This window comes from Procambarus clarkii, chromosome 6 (genome assembly GCF_040958095.1).
Source record: "Procambarus clarkii isolate CNS0578487 chromosome 6, FALCON_Pclarkii_2.0, whole genome shotgun sequence".
Classification (NCBI taxonomy): Eukaryota; Metazoa; Arthropoda; class Malacostraca; order Decapoda; family Cambaridae; genus Procambarus; species Procambarus clarkii.
In genome coordinates, this window is record NC_091155.1 from 44,569,584 (window position 1) to 44,588,058 (window position 18,475).

Sequence of the window (18,475 nt, forward strand, 5' to 3'; positions counted from 1 at the left end):
TGGGGTTAATGGGATTTATGTAGTTTATGTATATGGGTGAGTTGGGAGGTGTGAGATTGTTAAATAAAGGGGAAAAAATAGGGGTAAATAATGTAAAAACGGCGGAATGAGATCCAGACCCGCTGCGGCAAAGCGCGCAGCCAATAGGAAGGCAGCGGGGGCGGGGCCAACGGCCCGGCTACACCCCGGGTGTCGCCGCCGCCGGAGCCTCAGTTGGCGTTCTCCCACCACGCTGGAAAGGTGCACGTCGGGAGGGCTGGAGAAAAAAAAAAATTTAAAAAACCCCCTAGAAAAAAAGCTAATCCATCCCACGCTCCTATAACCTCGGTGGATGATATACTGTGAAGTGGTGATATAACGGTGGCGGCGCGAGTGGTGTAGAGGCTATAGGGAGAGAGATATAGGGGTTTATAATGCCCGCCAGTAGCCTGTTCGCAGAGATGGAGCGGCCGACCCCGACTCCCAGCACGAGCTCTGCCATGGACGAACAAAGGGCGCTCCAATTGGCCCTCGAACTGTCGTTAATTGGATTAAACAACGACTCGACGGTGGGGCCGAGCGAGCCCGAGCACTACGTGGTGCAGGGGCTGGAGGCCGAGCGCTCGGCCTCGACCAAACGCTCCCAGAACATGACGGAGTGCGTGGCCGTGCCCTCGTCCGAGCACGTGGCCGAGATTGTCGGCAGACAAGGTAATGAGCGCCTCTAGGGCCGGGCAGGGCCGAGCACAGGCTCTGGAGGCTCTGTTTGGGGGGTTTTGAGTCAGTCGCTGCATGGGTAACAGCTTCTTTATCATCGGTCCTTGGTTAACAGCTTCGCTGTTGTCTGTGGTCATCTTAAGATGGTTTTGGGTCTTTAAGGGTTATTATAGTGCCTTGTAACCCCCCTACACCCCCCTAGCCCCATTATCCCTCCCTACACCCCCTAGCCCCATCACCCCACCCTACACCCCCCCTAGCCCCATCACCCCAACCCTACACCCCCCCTAGCCCCATCACCCCCACCCTACACCCCCCTAGCCCCATCACCCCACCCTACACCCCCATAGCCCCATCACCCCACCCTACACCCCCCTAGCCCCATCACCCCCCTACACCCCCCACCCTAGCCCCATCACCCCCCCTACACCCCAGCCCCATCACCCCCCCTACACCCCCCTAGCCCCATTATCCCTCCCTACACCCCCTAGCCCCATCACCCCACCCTACACCCCCCTAGCCCCATCACCCCACCCTACACCCCCCCTAGCCCCATCACCCCACCCTACACCCCCCCTAGCCCCATCACCCCACCCTACACCCCCCCTAGCCCCGTCACCCCACCCTACACCCCCCTAGCCCCATCACCCCACCCTACACCCCCCTAGCCCCATCACCCTCCTACACCCCCCCTAGCCCCATTACCCCCACCCTACACCCCCCTAGCCCCATTACCCCCACCCTACACCCCCCTAGCCCCATCACCCCCACCCTACACCCCCTAGCCCCATCACCCCCACCCTACACCCCCTAGCCCCATCACCCCCACCCTACACCCCCTAGCCCCATCACCCCACCCTACACCCCCCCTAGCCCTAACACCCCCCTAGCCCCATCACCCCACCCTACACCCCCTAGCCCCATCACCCCACCCTACACCCCCCCTAGCCCCATCACCCCCCCTACACCCTCCTAGCCCCATCACCCCCCCTACACCCTCCTAGCCCCATCACCCCCTTACACCCCCCTAGCCCCCTTACACCCCCCCCCCCTAGCCCCATCACCCCACCCTACACCCCCCTAGCCCCATCACCCCCCTACACCCTCCTAGCCCCATCACCCCCTTACACCCCCCTAGCCCCATCACCCCACCCTACACCCCCCTAGCCCCATCACACCCTTACACCCCCCTAGCCCCATCACCCCACCCTACACCCCCCTAGCCCCATCACCCCACCCTACACCCCCCTAGCCCCATCACCCCACCCTACACCCCCTAGCCCCATCACCCCACCCTACACCCCCCTAGCCCCATCACCCCACCCTACACCCCCCACCCTAGCCCCATCACCCCCCTACACCCATCACCTTAGCCCCATCATCCCCCTACACCCCCCACCCTAGCCCCATCACCCCCCTACACCCATCACCTTAGCCCCATCACCCCCCTACACCCCCCACCCTAGCCCCATCACCCCCCCTACACCCCCAGCCCCATCACCCCCTACACCCCCCCTAGCCCCATCACCCCACACCCCCCACCCTAGCCTCATCACCCCCTACACCCCCCACCCTAGCCTCATCACCCCCTACACCCCCCACCCTAGCCTCATCTCCCCCTACACCCCCCACCCTAGCCCCATCACCCCCTACACCCCCCACCCTAGCCCCATCACCCCCACCCTAGCCCCATCACCCCCCCTACACCCCCACCCTAGCCCCATCACCCCCCCTACACACCCACCCTAGCCCCATCACCCCCCCTACACCCCCCTAGCCCCATCACTCCCCAGCCCCATCACCCCACCCTACACCCCCCTAGCAACATCACCCCCCTACACCCCCCACCCTAGCCCCATCACCCCCTACACCCCCACCCTAGCCCCATCACCCCCTTTACACCCCCCCAGCCCCATCACCCCACCCTACACCCCCTAGCCCCATCACCCCCCTACACCCCCCAGCCCCATCACCCCCCCTACACCCCCCAGCCCCATCACCCCCCTCCACCCCCCAGCCCCATCACCCCCCTCCACCCCCTAGCCCCATCACCCCCCTCCACCCCCCAGCCCCATCACCCCCCAGCCCCATCACCCCCCAGCCCCATCACCCCCCAGCCCCATCACCCCCCAGCCCCATCACCCCCCTACACCCCCCTAGCCCCATCACCCCCCAAACACCCCCTAGCCCCATCACCCCACCCTACACCCCCCTAGCCCCATCACCCCACCCTACACCCCCCTAGCCCCATCACCCCCCAACCCCTGTGGCACCCTTATTGATTATTGTATAAGTGTTGTACAGCAGTTTGTGCAGACAGCCAGCGGCTTGTCACGCCTCACTTGTGTAACAGCCACGAGGTGCCTGGTAACCTGACCTTGCAGGCAGCCAGCGGCTTGTCACACACAAGGGCGTTGGTGTGTGGGGTGGAATTTGCTTAGCCAAGCATGCATATAATATTTTATATATATATTATATATATATATATATATATATATATATATATATATATATATATATATATATATATATATATATATATTTATCTATTAAACTTGACATTTAACTCTTAAATATGTCTGAATATTCACTTCTTCCAGCCATAGGTATTATTAATTAACTAACCTCATTAATTAATAAGGTTTAATTAACCCCCTCCCCCCCCCTTCTAACAATCTTCTAAGTTGATGAGCAGCGAGGTAATTTTTTTGCAGTTTTTTTTTAATTAATTAATCTTAGCAGTGTGAATTAATTGGTAATTAATGAGTAAATGTATGAGAAATGAGTAATTAATAATGCTTAGTGTATGACAGGCAGTGTGGTGGGCAAGTTTATGGGGTTAGGGGGGTTGTGAAGGGGGGGGTAGATAGGGATAAGATATACCATTGTTTAGTGTTATCAGTTTGTGCTATACCTGCCTGATATCAGGTGCAGAGTGCCATGGTGTATGTGGTTATCTCTAGTTAACCCCCCCCCCTCTTGAGAGGGGGGTATATCTGGCCTTGTGGGGGGGGAGAGGGAGAGTATACTGGTATACTCATTGCGTGACACTGCAATTGGCTAATACGGTAGTTAGTAATAACACTTTCTTAAAATTTTCTTGATCATGTCTTCAGTTATGCCTTGATAGCAGGTTCTGTAATATGCATCAATAATAAATTTACTTTCTTTTAAGTGTAGCAAGCAAGTAAATTTCTCATAAATCTATGAGTTTCTCTTCATTAGGGATGTGTAGGCAAAATTAGGTCTGGTCTAGGACCGGGCCGCAGGGACGCTAAGCCCCGAAATCACCTCAAGATTATCTTTAAGATGTAGTACATTGAATTATCATGTTTTTTTTCACAAATGTGACGGTGTTAGACCAAAGAATTAAAGCAGGAATTTATTTAAGTAACTTCATATTTTAATACATAATTAGAAGGAATGTAAATGTATTTAAACGTGTAGGTGTTTACAGGACTTCTGTGTAGGTGTTTACAGGACGTCTGTGTAGGTGTTTACAGGACGTCTGTGTAGGTGTTTACAGGACGTCTGTGTAGGTGTTTACAGGACTTCTGTGTAGGTGTTTACAGGACGTCTGTGTAGGTGTTTACAGGACGTCTGTGTAGGTGTTTACAGGACGTCTGTGTAGGTGTTTACAGGACGTCTGTGTAGGTGTTTACAGGACTTCTGTGTAGGTGTTTACAGGACGTCTGTGTAGGTGTTTACAGGACGTCTGTGTAGGTGTTTACAGGACGTCTGTGTAGGTGTTTACAGGACGTCTGTGTAGGTGTTTACAGGACGTCTGTGTAGGTGTTTACAGGACGTCTGTGTAGGTGTTTACAGGACGTCTGTGTAGGTGTTTACAGGACGTCTGTGTAGGTGTTTACAGGACGTCTGTGTAGGTGTTTACAGGACTTCTGTGTAGGTGTTTACAGGACGTCTGTGTAGGTGTTTACAGGACGTCTGTGTAGGTGTTTACAGGACTTCTCTGTAGGTGTTTACAGGACTTCTCTGTAGGTGTTTATTGGACGTCTGTGTAGGTGTTTATAGGACGTCTGTGTAGGTGTTTATAGGATGTCTGTGTAGGTGTTTACAGGACGTCTGTGTAGGTGTTTATAGGACGTCTGTGTAGGTGTTTATAGGACGTCTGTGTAGGTGTTTATAGGACGTCTGTGTAGGTGTTTATAGGACGTCTGTGTAGGTGTTTATAGGACGTCTGTGTAGGTGTTTATAGGACGTCTGTGTAGGTGTTTATAGGACGTCTGTGTAGGTGTTTATAGGACGGCTGTGTAGGTGTTTACAGGACGTCTGTGTAGGTGTTTACAGGACGGCTGTGTAGGTGTTTACAGGACGTCTGTGTAGGTGTTTACAGGACGTCTGTGTAGGTGTTTACAGGGCGTCTGTGTAGGTGTTTACAGGACGGCTGTGTAGGTGTTTATAGGACGGCTGTGTAGGTGTTTATAGGACGGCTGTGTAGGTGTTTACAGGACGGCTGTGTAGGTGTTTACAGGACGGCTGTGTAGGTGTTTACAGGACGGCTGTGTAGGTGTTTACAGGACGTCTGTGTAGGTGTTTACAGGGCGTCTGTGTAGGTGTTTATAGGACGTCTGTGTAGGTGTTTATAGGACGTCTGTGTAGGTGTTTACAGGACGGCTGTGTAGGTGTTTATAGGACGTCTGTGTAGGTGTTTACAGGACGTCTGTGTAGGTGTTTACAGGACGTCTGTGTAGGCGGTTTACAGGACGCCCGGCGCAGGCGGTTTACAGGACGCCCGGCGCAGGCGGTTTACAGGACGCCCGGCGCAGGCGGTTTACAGGACGCCCGGCGCAGGCGGTTTACAGGACGCCCGGCGCAGGCGGTTTACAGGACGCCCGGCGCAGGCGGTTTACAGGACGCCCGGCGCAGGCGGTTTACAGGACGCCGGCGCAGGCGTTCACTTTCGCAATTGAAAGTGAATAGGTGCAAATTCAAGATGGTCTCAGGCCACTAGCACTCGCCGCGGCCTCACGCTTCAATGTTGAGGCGTGTGTGCAAAAACTAGGTGTTGTGTTCAAAGGTCAGACACCACCACACCCGGCCCTTTGGCCGTCAGCCACCTCTTGCTGTGTTTCATACCTATACGTCTGTTCACCTAGTTTTGCTTTGCGGGGGTTGAGCTCTGCTCTTTCGGCCCGCCTCTGTTGGCAATCAACTAACTATTTAGTGTGTGTGTTTGTACAAGGTATGTGGAAGCTGGTCAGAATTGCTTTTCACCTTTGTAAACACACATTAATGATGCTACTGTATGTGAAAAAATACTCCTCGGACACTTTATGTAGCACAGATGTAAATCTATGTATTTATGTCTGTAGGTTAGATTAGCATTTTGAAAGCATGCAATCTTGTTCTGTGGTTGATTGTTCAATAAATCACTGAACTATATGTTTAACAGATCTCTCACCCTGTCCATGGAGGACAGAAGAAAATGTATATATATATGCTGATTAGCATTGTAAATGTCTGGCCACGTCTGTAGTAGAAAATACTAATACTAATAAAGAACTCCTGCCTCGTGTGGCATGCATGGTTCTGGGCAATGGAGGATGTTACACTTCCTGAAAATATGTACATTCAGTTAATTCTAAGAAAGATTGCCATTAAAATGTGGCCGGCTGGTTCAATGTCCTTGTTATGCTGCTTGGTCATTTTCAGTGTTGTTAATCTTTAGGTTTTTTTCCTCCCAGTTTAATTATGCATCGTAACTAATGATTCCTACTGTATTTGCTGTATTTTAAGGGGAAGCTGTGTATCAGAATGTTAGTTGCTAGGCCTATGCAGTGGCTTAGGCTATGCCAATCCAGGCATCGTTGGATGACCCAATTTTGATTTGAAATGTGTGTATAATGTGTGTACATTTAATATAATAGATTGCCTGAATCTATATAATTTGGAGAAAGGTGGCATTAAGGTGGGTGGTGGTGGTGGCAGTCACTTGAACAATAGTCATCTCATTGTGGGGTTGTTGAACATGTCTGTTCACTCTGGATGAGTGACGCTGCCCAGTAAAAAAGTGCTCCTCCCCCCTTTAGGGGGAGGAAGGGGGAGATTAAACATATTAGCCTTGACATACATAACTTGACCCTGTGGCATGATGCGAATCTCTTTGGTGCTGATATTATCTCATGATTGAATCATGTGTTTTTAGTGAGCCTCTTCTTGCAGTCTAAAACATTTGCTGACCTGAGAACGTGGAATCAGTGGGATGATGTATGACAAGGAATTAACTAGTTGTATTTACATTTTGATACTGTCAATTTCTGGACGGAAGCATGTTTAGATAGATAGCATAGGCCTAATTTAGATGTGGGGGGTTGAGTGTCAAATTTTTAGATGGGCCAGATAAAACTCAAATTTTCCAGTCTGCTAGAGTTTTCAAATTGTATTTAATACATAGGCCTATGGGAATTTTTGTAATAGTTTTTTAAATGTATAGGTTATTTTTATCAGTAAACTAGCCAGAGAAATGAAGAGGCTCTGTCATTTGTGAAGAAGCAACTGGATAATTCCTATGGAAATATTAGGTATTTCCTGATATTTCCATCAGAAGTATCCGAGGAAATATCAGAGCCGATATGTATTAAGAAAAGGTATTTAAATGTTGAAACCAAAGCTAGACTTAAGAATTGATAGAGATATTAGGGAAATACAGGTATATAATATTTAGGAAATACTGGTTTTTAAATATAGGATCCAAGTGAAAATATCATTCAGATTGCTCCACATAAGGGGGAATCTGGGGGAAAGCGCCAAGCCATCACGACTATATAGCACTGGGAAGGGGTCAGGATAAGGATTTGGGATGGGACGGAGGGAAAGGAATGGTGCCCAACCACTTGGAAGGTCAGGGATTGAACACCTACTCTGAATTAAAGGTTATGGAATGCTCGAAGTGGACTTACCTGGCACAGGACCAGACCTGTAACTGCTGGTTGTTAGTTAGCCAACGAGGCATCTTTTCATTGACTTGAACAATTTTGACTTTACTGAATGTAAAGTAAGTTTCCACTTGGTCAACATTTGAATAATAATAGTGTACACCAGGGTGTGTAGCCAGCATCCTGGCTACACCTACATCCTAGCATCCTTTTACCATGTCGTAGCTCGGTCGATTAAGGCAGCGTCTGGGATGCTCTTGGATGCAGGTTCGAATCCTCGTCACGGCCCTTGTGAAATTGTTCATTTACACCAATGTTTTGATATTTTAGTTAGTATAATTTCCTTGGTAGCATTCATGCCAAGTGCTTCTTGTGTAGACAGCTGTGTCAGTCAGTTTTGTTGTATATCAATAGTACTTGATCAGATTTAATTACAGCCATAATTTACAGTAATTGTTGTAATATTATGAGCCTGATTTGTGAAATTGGTGACTTTTGTACTTTAAATATTTAATTTAACATGATCTTTATAGATGTGGCTTGCTGAATTCTACTAATATTTTGGTCTTGTAGGTTTAAAAAGTGATAATTTCAGATGTGTAGCTTATTGAGATCCCCTTAGTTAAGGGCCAAACATGTGGTCACCCATCCAGTTACTGGGCAGATGCAATGGGGCTTAACAAGGTTTAAGTTTAGTGAAGAGTAGACATAGTGTGAATTGGCCAATATGACATTATAATGGGTTTAGGGCCAATTGTGTGAAGACAGAAGCATATTATTGAGGGGCAATATGCCAAATTGGTTATTACAATGATTGACTAGCAGTCAATCATTAAAATTGTTGCATCCTTGACATAGTTGTTGCATAGATTGATGACCTTTTTTAAGAGTTTGTTTTTTATTTAAATAGAGATGAGATGTAATGGAGAGGGGGGAGGGAGGGGTATGGGGGTGGGGGAGGTAGCAGGTCTATGATTTATAGTCCTGAACCACAAATTTGCTCCTCCTTGAGAGGAATTTTGTCTAGATTTACCTGGTGGACTTAAGCAATGTTTTACCTTGTCGATGCCCATTTTGTTTTTAACCTACATAACCCAGCCCAAGTTGGGTCTTAATAGATCTCGATTAGATTTGAACTTGAGCTAATGATTTGGCATTTTAAAGACTGAAAAATTATCTGTGTAATGCCTTTGTAACATTAAGGAAGTGGGTTGGGGTTTGTACATTATATTTTAATACATTTATTTATTGACTACAAACAAAAGTTGAATACTTATGCTTGGTGGTAACAATGGTGTTTCTTGAATGCTGTGAAATGCTTCCTCTTGGAAACCAAATTTAATCTTTGATGTAATATCTGAACTATGTTCAGATATTGTACGTGTGTGTGTGTGTATATAATAGTACAGTACTTGATATATATGGCACGGTATACACATGGTCATAAGAGCAGATTCATATTAGGCTAGGCCTATGCGGATTTATTAAAATTACTGTACTGTATATTCTCATTTTAACTATACCCCCCCACCCCAATATATTTTTAATTTATTCTTCAAATGTGTGTGTGTGTACTATTTAAGTGTACAAAGTTTCACCATCAAAGTGTAGCTCTTTCACCATACTGTCACATTTGAATACTATAAAATGTTCTAAGTTAACCTTGGGAATATTTATCTATTGGTGTCAGTTTCTGATTGTTCTAAGTTATCATTCTCTCGTAGTTTTTCTGTTGACAGAGAAAGTATATTAACACTTTAGGTAAACAGTAGCCAGTACAGTAGAGTATTTTTGTTTAGTAGTTTAATCGAGCGAAGTTGTGTATATTGTGATAATTCCATTCTTGGATATAATTTGGTAATTTCAATATTTATACAGTACAGTATATATTTATTTTTATTTAAATTTAATATTGATACACGTGCCTGTTTTAGCATTATTTATTGTTAGGAAATGGACATATTAAGAATTTTTTTAACAAAAATACAAATTAGGAAATTTATACCTAATGTATTTGGAATTAAGAGAGGGTGCATTTATTTTTATTTTTTGTTTGTAAGTCCATGATAAGATATAGGCTAACTACATATAGATAACTATATGGAGGTGACAATGGATTGTGAAGATGTGAATAATTGTAATTGATGCAGGAAATGAGAGCCTGTTAATAAACATAATTCATTAAGAGGCTCTTATTATTATTGTTGCTAAATAAACATTATTTAGGTAATTAAACCCGTGTGTTGATATTGCAACTTCAATAGATTGCATAGTTTGATTCCAAGACAAAATGTTGATATTGTCCAGTTTGTGGCTAGGGGAAAAACGACCTTGTGTACACTCCAAGACAGAGCTTGTCGTGATAAGACACTCGCCTGGTGTTTCGAGAGCCCTTTGGCCTGGGTTCGTATCCTGGCCGGGGAGGATTGACTGGGCGCCAATCCTTAACTGTAGCCTCTGTTTCCCCATCAGTGAAATGGGTACAGTATCTGGGGCCAGATTCACGAAGCAGTTACGCAAGCACTTAAGAACTTGTACATTTTTTCTCAATCTTTGGCGGCTTTGTTTACAATTATTAAGCAGTTAATGAGCTCGGAAGCACCAGGAGGCTGTTTATAACAATAACAGTTGATTGGCAAGTTTTCATGCTTGTAAACTGTTTAATAAATGTAACCATATCTACACTTGAAACTGTATGTGTGTGTGTGTGTGTGTACTCACCTAGTTGTGCTTGTGGGGGTTGAGTTTTGGCTCTTTGGTCCCGCCTCTCAACTGTCAACCAACTGATGTACAGGTTCCTGAGCCTACTGGGCTCTATCATATCTACAATTGAAACTGTGTGTGTACTCACCTAGTCAAAGGTTGAGTTAAGATGTACACGTTCGTAAGTGCTTGCGTAACTGTTTCGTGAATCTGGCCCCAGGTTTATAGGTGCTTGGGTAACTGCTTCGTGAATCTGGCCCCTGGTTGCTAAACGATTTGGCGGATCGTATTCCAGGGAAAAATTAGGATTAAGGACTTTCCCAAAATGCTATGCCTGCTAGTGGCTGTACAAGAATGTCACTAATTCTTGTATATATAAATAATTGTTGTTAGCAAGTTTACCATATAGATACTATTCTCCAAGACATAATGTGGTAGTAGTGACAACCCATTAACAGTAATGATACAACCTTACTGAAGAATTACAGTTGAGCTAAGTACATCATGTCACCTTGCTCTTAATACGGGTTTATCTGTATGCTATATTGCCACAGTCAAATATGCACTTCTAACTAACTGGCCACTTATATTTGCTCTAGTTTTTTATTTAGACTAGGCCAGGTCTTTTCGGCTCCACATTCTCAAAAGATGATATTCTAAGAACAAGTCTACAAGGGCCGTGACGAGGCATTGTGGATTTGTTCATTTGATGCATCACGCTATTCTGATGTGTGTAATGAAGTAAGGGCGAAGAGGGAGAACGGCCTATTGACATAGCTCGAGTGCACGGGAGAGTTTTGTAAAACCCTGGTTTGTGTCTCGGAGAGGCTGCAGGATCTTGTAAGTTCAGTAGAACTTCGGTTTCAACTCTTTTGACCATGTCGTAGCTCAGTCGATTAAGGCAGCATCTGGGATGCTCTCGGACATAGGTTCGAATCCTCGTCACGGCCCTTGTGGATTTGTTCAAGCCAGGGCGAGGTTCCCATCTTGAAGCTTGAGACAATACTGACCTCGTGTTACTGTGTAGCCTACCTTCACGGGGTTGGATATATTTTTTTGTTTTAGCTTAACGACCAAGTGTGGTCCAATTGGGAGGAGGGGGGGGGGGCATTTGGTGCACTCAGCTAGTTGTGCTTGTGGGGGTTCAGCTCTGGCTCTTTGGTCCGCCTCTCAACTGTCAATCAACTGGTGTACAGGTTCCTGAGCCTACTGGGCTCTATCATATCTACATTATAAACTGTGTATGGAGTCAGCCTCCACCACATCACTGCCTAATGCATTCCATTTACTAACTACTCTGGTAGTTAAGGTGTGAAAGGGAAGAGAGGATACTAAGCAACCAGTTGACCTGGTGACCTTTGTCAACGGCTAGAACCCTGGAGGGTCAGGTCAGGTCAGCTTTGTTCAGCTCCCTTGGGTCAGGCACTGGACATGATCCGTAAGCTGAGTAACACAATGGAGTGAGGTTCTTGATTTTACTGATTTTACTGAACGAGAATATTAGAAGATGTATAGATATAGTAGGCATCCTTCAGTCTAAAGACTATGGACTTGCTGCCTGGGTAGGTAGATATGGAGAAGCTGTTACCCATGCAGCAGGTCCCCCCCCTCTCCACGTTGCTGAAATTATCCAATAGAAAGGCAAATGCCAATACACATGGTTCCAGCAACGTCGCAGATGTATAGATATATATATATTGATGTATATAGATATGCCGTCCCAACAACTGATTGAGCACCATTCCTTTCCCCCGTCCCAACCCCTTCCCAGTGCTGTATAGTCGTTGTGGCTTGGCGCTTTCCCCCTGATAGTTCCCTTCAGCTGTGCATATCGTTAGTTTGGTAATTATTTAGTCATTTATTTTTCGTGCGTTTCAACAGGATTGGGGCAGTATTTGTTTATTGTTTACCGTGATATTTGCAATATTGCATGGCATTATTATTGTTGCAGCCTTGACATGGTTGCATAGATTGATGAGATTTTTGTAAGTTTGTTGTTTTATTTAAATAGATGAGACAGTTATGTAATGGAGAGGGGGGGGGGGGGGGTTTGTGGGGTAGAGGGGGAGGGAGGAAGGCGGTGGCGGAAATGGAGACGTGGCAACGCCGCAGCTAAGGCTTAAGTTACATGGGGGGGATGGGGCCAGACAGACCCCCTCCCCCCTCCCTCAAGAGTCAGGTCTGGGAAAACTGTCCTCTTAGTTAACTTAAGCTTGAGGAGGCTTTTGTGTTCATTGTCCTGCTTCAAGCTTCACTCCCCCCCCCCCCCCCCCCCCTATCGTCTCAAGGGCGTTCCCCTATCAGGAGGATATTGAATGTAAGCTTTTTAATAAACTGCTAAGCTTTTGGTTGAAGATTTTCGGCCTGTAATGATTTATTTCTATCAAGCTGGCCATTATATTTCATAATAAGGTAAATAGAATGCCGCTAGACTCGTTTCTAAAACATTGTTGCCAACAAGTTTGCCACAAGTTTTGTTTTTTTCAGACATGTATAGTGCTGTATTTGATATAGTGTTGTTATTAGGGCTATAATGGGTAATATGTCAATGGGTGATGCAGTAGATGCTGCAGTAATGGGGGTGTGGTGAGGGGGGGGGGGATATATACAGCAGTGGTGCCATGTTGTTGACCTCAGGGGAGGGCTTGTCCACCTGCAATATGGCAACAGCGTTGGGGTGGGGCCGGTGTTGCCAGCAGCCAGCGGCGAGACGTCTTGATCTGGCTTTTATATTTTATTAAATCTATTATTTTTCCCCTCCCTCGCTGTATAGGCCATAGGGATGTTTTGTAATTGTGGTGTGGCATGTCTAACGCGTTAAGAAGGCCGTCTTGGTTATCTAAGAAGCAAATGCGTCGTTTTAGGCCATTTAATACTGGAAGACTCATTTTGCTAATATTAGCGGTTTGAATATTATAATACCTATTATTAACGCTATTTCAGCTAGGCTTTCATGGTGGCGACAATGAGGTGTATATATTTATATTGTATATAATCTATATATCTATTTCCCTTCATATTTAAGCAGACACGTTTGTGATTGGTTAAAATACAGGTTTAACTGAGGGAAAATGGCTTAAGAGGCAGTTATTGTTGAATTGATAATAATGTTTTTATGTTAGGTTTGAGTAAGATATTGGCTAGAGGGGTTGCTGTAGGAACTGGGTGAGGTTGTAATGGCCTTTGTGACTTGCAAAGGCGCGAGTTATTGTGGTGGTTGTGGTGGTTAATGGCACTGGTTGTGGTGGTGGTGGTAGCGACGCAGCTGGGGTCTCCGCCACGTGTTGGCTATTTATAATGTCTCTTGGTGGTGGTGGTGGTGGGGGGTGGGGGTACATTCGTGTGAATTGCCTGGGATTTTTCATCATTTTGTCATGTCCTCTCCTTTATCATGCTTCCTTTAATTGCCTAGTCAGGAGGAGGTATAGGGTGTCTTCCAGGTAGTTGAAGTGTCTTACAGGCGTTGTTTAGCTACTTGAGACAATGGCGTTCTAAAGTATAGTGATGAAAGACGGTGTACTCACCTAGTGGTGCTTGCGGGGGTTGAGTTCTGGCTCCTTACTCCTGCCTCTCAGATCTGGCTATCAACAGACGTTTTGGTACTAACTAGACTGGTTGGGTTTGGCACCTAAGTCGTATATTTTTATTTTATTTACCAATGTTTAAATTATCATTCATGACGTTGAGTAGTGAGTTTTTGCTCCCTTGGCCTAGCAATAGTTGAATGCTTCAATAGTGTTGGTAACTGGGTAAATGTTTTACCTTTTACCCAATATACATTTATTTTCTGTAGGCCTAGTTACTCGGCTAGTTGTGCTTGCGGGGGTTGAGCTCTGGCTCTTTGGTCCCGCCTCTCAACTGTCAATCAACTGGTGTACAGGTTCCTGAGCCTACTGGGCTCTTATCATATCTACACTTGAAACTGTGTTTACTAGTTGTGTTTTGCGGGGGTTGAGCTCTGGCTCTTTGGTCCCGCCTCTCAACTGTCAATCAACTGGTGTACAGGTTCCTGAGCCTATTGGGCTCTTATCATATCTACACTTAAAACTGTGTATGGAGTTGGGGGGGGGATGTTTTAATAGTTAACATTTCTAGGGGAAGGTAATCTTGAGGTTATCTTAAGATGATTTCTGGGCTTTAGTGTCCCCGCGGCCCGGTCCTCGACCAGGCCTCCACCCCCAGGAAGCAGCCCGTGACAGCTGACTAACACCCAGGTACCTATTTACTGCTAGGTAACAGGGGCCTCAGGGTGAAAGAAACTGCCCATTGTTTCTCGGCGGCGCCCGGGATCGAACCCGGGACCACAGGATCACACGTCCAGTGTTCTGTCCGCTCAGCCACCGGCTCCCCAGGTGTTCTCGTGATAGCTTGACCACTGAGGCTGTTGGTGTTGGCAGTTTGCGGTCAGACAATTGGTGTATGAACTTGTCTGCTGTGCTATTGCAAACATTGTTTCTGCAAACATACTCGAGGTGCTTCCGGGGCTTAGCGTCCCCGCGGCCCGGTCCTCGACCAGCCCTCCTGGTGCTGGACTGATCAAACCAGGCTGTTGGACGCGGCTGCTCGCAGCCTGCGTCCAGTCTAGTGTAAGGTTGTCTGAGCTGCCTATCATAGGCTCTTTTCAGAGCTCTTTTTTCAAGAGCTCTTCATTGGCTCTTCTTTGCAAGAGCTTTTTCATAGGCTGTTTTTCCTACGCAGCTGACTAGGCCTACAGTATTGACCCTGTATGGGCACTACTTTATGAATATTGTACCATTTCAAAGTAGGCTCAGGCCATTTTTGTTTAACGTAGCCTTACCGTCAAAGGAGGTAACCCGCACGAGGCAGAAACAAATGGGCAAAGTTTCTTTCACCCTGAATGCCCCTGTTACCTAGCATTAAATAGGTACCTGGGTGTTAGTCAGCTGTCACGGGCTGCTTCCTGGGGGTGGAGGCCTGGTCGAGGACCGGGCCGCGGGGCCCCGAAATCATCTCAAGATAACCTCAAGGATACTTGATCAACCAGGCTGTGAGGCTGCGAGCAGCCGCGTCTAATAGCTTGGTTGGTTAGAGACCGGGCCCCTGGGGATGGCCTAAAGGTTAACAAAGGGATGATAAGTGTTTATTGTCTTTTAACTCTTCCCTCATCACAATCGACTTGAGAATTTTCCAAGACGGACTGAAACGTCGTCGTCCCTTCACTTTCTAGTGTGTGGTCTGGTCAACATATTTCAGCCACGTTATTGTGACTTTGTCTGCATTTGGTCAATAATAAGATGTAGTTGATGTTGATGTAGACCAAACATCAACATAGTTTGTGTTGATGTAGCACACAAGAGCTGCACTCATCTAGGAAAGTAAGAGCTTGCATGAATTTTAGAATCTTTGCAGAATCTTGCAGATTATAATTCTGCTAGAGCCTCCTCCCCCCCCCCCCCACCATCCTACCTTCCAGCAGTGCATTGGCAGATGTTGGCTGGCTTGGGGGGGGGGGGGGGGACAACACAGGAAGCTCTCCCTAAATATTTCCTGTGTTGTAAAGGTTCACTCACACACAGGGGTAAGGCCACTGTACCGAGCTCTCGCACGTCAAGCCTGGCCTCGGGCCGGGCTCGGGGAGTAGGAGAACTCTTGAAACCCACATCAGGTATGGTGTGATGGGTACAAGCGGAGTGTTGTCAATGCTGGTGGTATGTCGTGATAGGTACAAGCGGAGTGTTGTCAATGCTGCAGGTATGGTGTGATAGGTACAAGCGGAGTGTTGTCAATGCTGCAGGTATGCCGTGATAGGTACAAGTGGAGTGTTGTCAATGCTGCAGGTATGTCGTGATAGGTACAAGCGGAGTGTTGTCAATGCTGCAGGTATGGTGTGATAGGTACAAGCGGAGTGTTGTCAATGCTGCAGGTATGCCGTGATAGGTACAAGCGGAGTGTTGTCAATGCTGCAGGTATGCCGTGATAGGTACATGTCTTCAAAATTACTCAAGTTCTAATGGCACGAAGCTAAAATTGTAAGATACTTGCGGTTACTTTGCATACATCAAATACCCTAAAAATACCAAAAATTGTGTATACCAAACACTACAATGGTATTGCTGTCATAAAGGTGGTAGCATAGGTTTACTTACCTAGTTGTTTGCGGGGGTTGAGCTCTGGCTCTTTGGTCCCGCCTCTCGACTGTCAGTCAACTAATGTACAGGTTCCCGAGTCTACTGGACTCTGTCATATCTACACTTGAAGCTGTGTATGGAGCCAATTGTGTGTGTGTGTGTTTGTGTTTAAGGTGTGTGTGTGTGCGTGTGTGTGTGTTCAAGGTGTGTGTATTCAAGGTGTGCGTGTGTGTTTGTGTTCAAGGTGTGCGTGTGTGTGTGTGTGTGTGTTTGTGTTCAAGGTGTGTGTGTGTGTGTGTTCAAGGTATGTGTGCGTGCGCGTGTGTTCAAGGTGTGTGTGCGTGTGTTGGCAGTCGATGCCAAGCCGCCGCCACATTATTTTTGTCTCTTGTGTGGGAAGCAGCGTGATTGGTTTTGTCTGGGTGTGATTGGTGATTATGATTGGGCTAGTGATTGGGGGTATACATGTGGTGGGTGAGGCATGCTTCCTTCCCATTCCCTTCCGTATTGGACTTCCCTCCTCCCTCTCCCTGTCTTTGTCATTCATTGGTGGTGCTACTGCCAGCCTGGCCACGTGGCTCCCTCTGTCCGCTATAAATAGCTCATCACTTTATGACTTTGTCTGTACGGTCTAAAGTCTCGCCGTGTTTCCGTGTCTGGATAGGTCTTATTGACGCCACTTTATGGTGGGGAATTTTGTTTTGGTCAAGATGACCATTGTTCCATTGCGTTTGTCATTAAGTATTGATCCAATGGTGAAGTTGAATTGTGTGTCGAATATTGTTGCAACTTTGGCAGAGGTATATGTGGTTGATGGAGTTCAGGGAGTTGTTCTGCTGCCCAAGTGACTTGTGAGAGTTTGGTCCACCAGGCTGTTGCTTGGAGCGGCCCGCAGGCCCACATATACCTGCTTGATGGGGTTCTGGGAGTTCTTCTACTGCCCAAGCCCGGCCCGAGGCCAGGCTTGACTTGTGAGAGATTGGTCCACCAGGCTGTTGCTTGGAGCGGCCCGCAGGCCCACATATACCTGCTTGATGGGGTTCTGGGAGTTCTTCTACTGCCCAAGCCCGGCCTGAGGCCAGGCTTGACTTGTGAGAGTTTGGTCCACCAGGCTGTTGCCTGGAGTGGCCCGCAGGCCCACATATACCTGGTTGATGGGGTTCTGGGAGTTCTACTGCCCAAGTCCGGCCTGACTTCTGAGAGCTTGGTACCTGCTTGATGGGGTTCTGGGATTCCAATAATTTAGGTGTTTTATCTCGTCTATGCGTGCCGTATATGTTCTCTGTATTCCCTCTATTTCAGCAATCTCTCCTGCTCTGAAGGGGGAAGTGAGTACTGAGCAGTACTCAAGACTGGACAGCACAAGTGACTTGAAGAGTACAACCATTGTGATGGGATCCCTGGATTTGAAAGTTCTCGTAATCCATCCTATCATGTTTCTGGCTGACGCAATATTTGCTTGGTTATGCTCCTTAAACGTTAGGTCGTCAGACATTATTATTCCCAAATCCTTGACATGCTATGGGCAGATTTGATTGTGTTTTGTACCCTGTATTATGTTTAAGGTCCTCATTTTTACCGTACCTCAGTACCTGGAATTTATCACTGTTAAACATGTTTTCTGTTGCCCAGTCGAAAACTGTGTTAATATATTATTTATTAATATGGGTGGTTTTTGCTTTTGATTTCACACATGTGAAGAAATATTTAGAGTTTCTTGATTTCTTGAATTGCTTTGTTGTAGTTGCCATTCTTCAGTCTGATAGGAATTGCTTTGTTGTAGTTGCCATTCTTCAGTCTGTTGGACTACTTCAATCTCCCTGTTTAAATTATTCCTTCTTTGTATGGAAAGTTGTGGCTGCTTAAGTAACATTGTGATAGACTATGAATCTTATAGTTATCGTGTTGTGTACAGTATACTAGGCCTGCAGTTAACCAATTTGTCTGACGTTAAGTTCATAGCCTTCGAATGCGTTGTATTCCGTGTTTAGCGAGCTTGTGTTTTGTGTATTCACCTAGTTGTGTTTGCGGAGGTTGAGCTTTGGCTCTTTGGTCCCGCCTCTCAACAGGTGTACAGGTTCCTGAGCCTAT

General features: G+C 46.6%; 1 protein-coding gene across 1 annotated transcript in view; it reads left to right on the plus strand.

Moving 5' to 3' along the window:
- The first annotated feature begins 202 nt into the window (after positions 1-202).
- Positions 203-18,475, plus strand: part of LOC123754089 (RNA-binding protein MEX3B) — a 123,875-nt gene continuing 105,602 nt past the window's right edge. The window contains exon 1 of the mRNA XM_045736249.2: positions 203-690. Coding sequence (XP_045592205.1) covers positions 414-690 — 277 coding nt within the window. The 5' untranslated portion in view covers positions 203-413. The remainder of the gene's footprint in view (positions 691-18,475) is intronic.